Below are 5,590 nucleotides of genomic sequence, written 5' to 3' on the forward strand. Positions count from 1 at the left end.
GTCAACTGGTGAATGCATTGGTTGCCTTGTAGCCCCAGTTTTTGGTAAATTCTCCCCTTAAGCTCATTATATGTAGTGACCCGTTTGATTTTTATCATTTTCATTTTTTCTTCAAATTAGACGCCATTGAAACCTTCAAAATGCCTCCCATTATGGTAGGTAAGTGTAACATAGGTGTTTGAACTTGAGCTCTTCTTCTACAAAAAATTGGGACTAGGGTTCGAATTTTATCAAAAAATGGAATATGTAAGTGTAATGACAATTATTACACAAGATTAAGGCTTTAGAGATTGTGGAATGAAATAGCCTCTTAATGAGTTGGATTAGAGATGAGAAACGAGAGAGGTTTTGGTGTAATGAAATAAGACCGAGACATATAAATATAGGGTTTTTGGGCATTAAGTAATCGATTACACACTATTGTAGTGTAATCGATTACATAACGGGGTCAACGATCAAAGCTTTTTTTGAATGTGTAATCGATTACGCCCGTGAAGTGATGGATTAAACTTTCAATCAACGATCAAACAGGAGCATATTGGCGGAATGTTTTGGGTGAGGGACAAATTGGTTATTTTTTAATTAATAAGGGGCACAATAGTAAAAAAACCCAAAAGCACATAAGGGACAAGAGAGCTAAAGATGACAAATGACATGTCAATTTAATGGTTTAGAGTTTGTATTGTTATGGAAGATGAAGTTAAATTTTCAAACTCAAGTTTATATGATTTGGGGGTTTAAAGAAAAACATAGAGTATTTTGAAAAAATTAAAGTTGTGAAAGAGAAATAAAATTTCTAAAATATCTAGTATATTTTTTTCAAATCCCAAAATGATGTTATTTTAAAATTATAGGAGATAATTTTATTTTATTTTCTCTATATATAAAGGTTCATATATATATATAAAATAATTTTTGTGTCTTTTATTCTTATAATATCATTTTTTGAAATTATAATACAATGAAATATAGGAATTAAATTTTTAAAAAAATATCTTATTAATTTTCAATTATAACTATAAAACTCCTGTTAATTTAAAGATCTTCATTTTTATGTCAAGGGTAAAAGACAACTAGCTAGTGCACATGTATTGAATACAACTAGCCTATTAAAGACATTAATGATGAGTCAAATTAGGAAGCTTGCGCGCCTCAAGTAAATCTTGCTTCCAATAATCTCCAATATTGAATGTGGGAGCTTTGTCTTACGCTGAGTTTTATTATATAATTAGTTACTTAAGAAACTTAAATATTTAGGTAAAGGGCTCGTAAACCACGTAATATTTTACACATTACTTCTATACTTGGAAGAAGCAAAAAATCTGAGACTCGAGATCGTCTGGGATGAAATCAAACCTTCTTTTGTCGGTCGTCTTTTTTGTCTGCGTAGCTAGTTGCTTGCATGAAGAAAGGACAAAGTGTGGAAAAAATGCTTGCTTTATACATCTAACTTGGACAGCTAAACTTCTTTTAGTAAGAAAAACATCTAGAACCATGTGATATATATAAACCACATACTCAAACTTTCAGTTAGGATCAAATATAAATCTATAGACTTTTAGTGCCCGGTTGCTCAGATATTACTCCATTAGGCTAAAATCAAATCAAGTAGCCGGACATGTTTGAATTCAAGCTTTTGAATTATATTTTATTAACCCCCATAATTAGGTGATATCGGTTCTTATCAAAAGATTAAAAAACAATATAAATTATAACGATTGGTGATACGAATTAGTAGTTACAGTTCGTCCGCAGCAGGGTATCAAATAGCGCAGCTTTCACCTATCTTGCACCGACACGGAACACGAGATACGACACGATAGGATACTTCGATACGTTAATTTTAAAAAATGTTAAATTTCGACACGTTAGGACACGTTTTGATATTATATAATATTTTTAATTTATGTAGTGTATATTATATTTAATATTCAATAATTTAATAAAAAAATTAAGCTAAACTTATAATACCCATCAATTTTGTAAAGAAACATAAGATATCTCAAATATTTATATTAAACTCAATAAAATAGTAACCGTAATATAACAAATCTAATAATTTGAACTCAAAATAATACGCAACATAACTTTTGAATCTTTTTTTAGTTTTTGCAACGAGTATTGGAGTGTTAGAAAGTGTCGGAGTGTCGGGAAATGTCGGACACGACACGTCAGAAATTTTGAAGTGTCGGTGCTTCGTAGGCTTCCACTAAATGAAAATTTGATAAAGGGATAAATTTTAGATTTCACAAAAACTCGCATTAAGAACTCTAGTTGTTGACGTTTGGTACAATAATCTTTAAAATTTTCCTAAGAAAATAAAATTTTTGGGAATTAAAATTATGAATAAGAATATCATGAAATAAAATCACCAGGTGGATGGTATTCTTGAATTTAAATCTGGTGAATTTTTTTTAAATAATTTGTAAGACATTAATAACTCTGCTTTAATATTTTTATGACTAAAATATTGTCTCTTGTTAAAGCCGTAGCTATTTTGGAAAATTGAGAACGGTCGAATTGGTTTCGAAATTTTGGGTTTAATATATCTCCAACACTGTGTTTTCACCCATACGGGGCATATTAGAATTTTTTTTTTTTTTAAATTCATCAAAGGTTAACTTTATAAAATCAGTTCACATGTTCGAGAATCATTGACAATAAACCAAACGTAAAAACATGAAACTTGAGCTCACATTTTTTAAAATATTTTTGTCTACCAAATAATTTTTTAATAACATATATTACTATGAAATTCAAATTTTCAATATATTCCCATAAAAAAAAAAAAATTCTCCTTCGTCAAATGCCAGTAAAAGTATATATATCTTTGTTTACCAAAACAAAAAAAAAGTATATATCTTTTCCCAACATTATATGTCACATAATTCTCATAACATAAGAAATCAAATCTTACAAACAGAGTAGTAACAGGTGACCCAAGGTGTACAAAGTACAAACATCTCACAATCCACCACAGGCAGATGTCATGTATGTGCCTAAACGACTCTTTATTCGATACCTTTTCATCTCTCCATTACATATCCAGCATATATGGACAGCAATTTGTTACATTCTTTTAATTTGTTAGATCAATTAGATTGAGCTAACCATGCCATCTTCTGAAGATTCTTTGGTGGCCAGAGTAGCAAGTCCAGCAGAATTTCCATTAACAAAGTTACATTGTTTTCTAATTTGTCCTTGAGATCCTGTTAGCACTCCAATATTACCCATTTTTATCATTGATGCCGCAAACCTCTGAAAGAAAAGAGTTTGGTTACTATTGAATTTGTTGACAATGTCAATGGTATCTGCACCTGAAGTTGAGAATAGCTCTTGGTCACTTTGAAGCAAGCCCTTGTGAAGCTGAAGATTGGAGTAGTAGTTCTTGTCGAATGTATCAGGTGTGGTTAGGTCAAAATTGGTAAGGTTAGTACCAGGTCCACCATTGGGGCATATGGCACGAAGTGTTTGCAAGTAAGTTGTGTTGAGTGTTGGATCAGGATTCCCAGTGCCACTGAAATTGTATAATCGGCTAACGAATAAGCTGCAGTGAGCTCTGCCAAATGTATGAGCACCTGAAAAAATAAAGCATAAACAATCACATATTTATTGAGTTACCATTTTTTTTTTTTTGAATTGAGGTTAATTTTCCGAAGGGTCAAATTTTTCATACCTGAGAGTGCAACTAGATCAGTAGTGTTGAGGCCTTGAACAGCAAAGGCGGATTTAAGTTGAGTTAGGTTGAAGAAAGGAGCTGGAAGATTTTGATTAGCAAGAGTTTGGTTTGCTGTTAAACTATCCCTTCTTCCCAGAGGAACTTTCCAATCAGGACCATTTGCCTGCGAATAGTTATAAATTTTAAAATGGATAATGTAAAAGCAAAACTCTTTTTCAACTTAGACTTTGATTCAACACCCTATACGAATATAGTAGTATTTAATTTTCACATATGGCTGCGAATGGACTTTCCTTACTAGTTGCTAATGATTTGTTTTAACTATTTCATCAACTCATTTTTATCTTCTCTCTTCTTAAACAGTCAATTAATTTATGTGTGTTAAAATTGGCCAAAAATATATATATAAAAACAGAGAATTTTTGAAAATGATGAAACTAAAAGTGATTCTTTAGAAGCAAAAGCTACTTTCTTATGTGAGTTAAAAATCAAAGTTGACACAAATTATAAATGCTAATAGAAAGGTATACTGAAAGGAAATCCCTCTTCTTCTTTTTAACATGAAAACCTCTCATTGTCGATTAGCTAAAGTGAAAGTGATATTTTAAAGAGAACGCGTTCTTTCTTTCATGCACATCGATTCCGATGTATATACCAATTTGCCGTAACGAAAGATTACAATTTTGATAATATCAACAATTACAAAACACGCGCTCCAACATGATAAAGTTTATCTTGATTTGAGTATTATATTTTATAAACTAGAAAGTGAAAAGTAATGGCATTCAACATTTTACAAGACATTGATTTCAGTACTATAGATTAGGATGGGACATACCAGAACAACAGATATTTCAGCAGCAAGGGCAAGAATATCAGCGCAAGAAACTACGCCAGGACAAGCATTTTCAACAGCTGTCTTAATCTGGTTCACAACATTCAAACCTCTTATTGAGTTGTTATTTGCAAAAGCACCTTGTTCGCTCACGATCGTAGCGGTGTTGTTCAACAAAAGTGAACCGTCACAGCCCTGACACAAGCATGGATAACATATAATCAAATTAAATGGAAAATGTTTCTGTTTTGTAGTAAGTGAAACAGGGGAAATTATTAGCTATAAAATGAATATATATACACAAAGAGAGTTGATGATGACAACAAATTAAAGGTAAAGTGATGAAGAAATAATCAAGTGAACAAACGTACTTGAACGAAACAGTCATGAAAGTGGAGCCTGATGAGACTTGCAAGCATACGCGGATCTGATTTTGAAACATTTTTAATCACATCACGCACAATGGAATGAACATTCGGACATGTAGAACTGTAAAACGAGGGATCTAGTTGTGCATCTGAGGAGAAGGGTAGTGCTCCAAGCACAATCGCCACACAGCACAGAGCTATCACTTCGAAACGAAGGGAGTTCATTTCTTTGTCTCTGATATTCAATTCCGAGCCTGTGGCGCTTGCAATACACCAAAGATAAGGAGCTTCTATTTATAGAGACACATTGCCTATGAATGCAATGTCCCTACATTTAGGGGGAGTATGTTAGACAAGAAATATTTTTTTTGACCGAGAATCTTGATTTTCAAAAATATAATTTTTATATTCAGTTTATGATAATATTCAAAAATTTAAAATTTAAAAAAATTCAGTTTCTCGAAAATCCGGCCAAAATTCTTGTACCAAACGCTTTCTTAGGGGTTCAAAATTTTAAATCATGAATAAATGATAATAATTTAGTTGGCGTCAGAAAATTGAGCAGACAGAGTGAGAATATATGTTTGATCCTTTTCAATATCGTCTTTGGGAAGGATTTAAAATCTTAATCACTGGAAGCATATTGAATCGATCTAGTCGCGAAGAAATGAATAAATTAAAATATAACAAAAAATATAAAATTCAATC

The 5,590-nt window shown here is 31.7% G+C and overlaps 1 protein-coding gene across 1 annotated transcript; it reads right to left on the reverse strand.

The window, feature by feature from the left end:
- Positions 1-2,872: 2,872 nt before the first annotated feature.
- On the reverse strand, positions 2,873-5,130 carry LOC133315996 (peroxidase A2-like). Its single transcript, XM_061517681.1, has 4 exons — positions 4,886-5,130; positions 4,518-4,709; positions 3,677-3,842; positions 2,873-3,578 (listed from the first exon to the last, which is right to left on the reverse strand). Exons 1-4 carry the CDS (start codon positions 5,105-5,107, stop codon positions 3,097-3,099), a joined length of 1,062 nt encoding a protein of 353 aa, XP_061373665.1. The 5' UTR covers positions 5,108-5,130; the 3' UTR covers positions 2,873-3,096.
- Between the last annotated feature and the right edge of the window lie 460 nt (positions 5,131-5,590).

This window comes from Gastrolobium bilobum, unplaced genomic scaffold (assembly GCF_033153095.1).
Source record: "Gastrolobium bilobum isolate Gb01-03AN ecotype WA unplaced genomic scaffold, APGP_CSIRO_Gbil_v1 utg4229, whole genome shotgun sequence".
Classification (NCBI taxonomy): Eukaryota; Viridiplantae; Streptophyta; class Magnoliopsida; order Fabales; family Fabaceae; genus Gastrolobium; species Gastrolobium bilobum.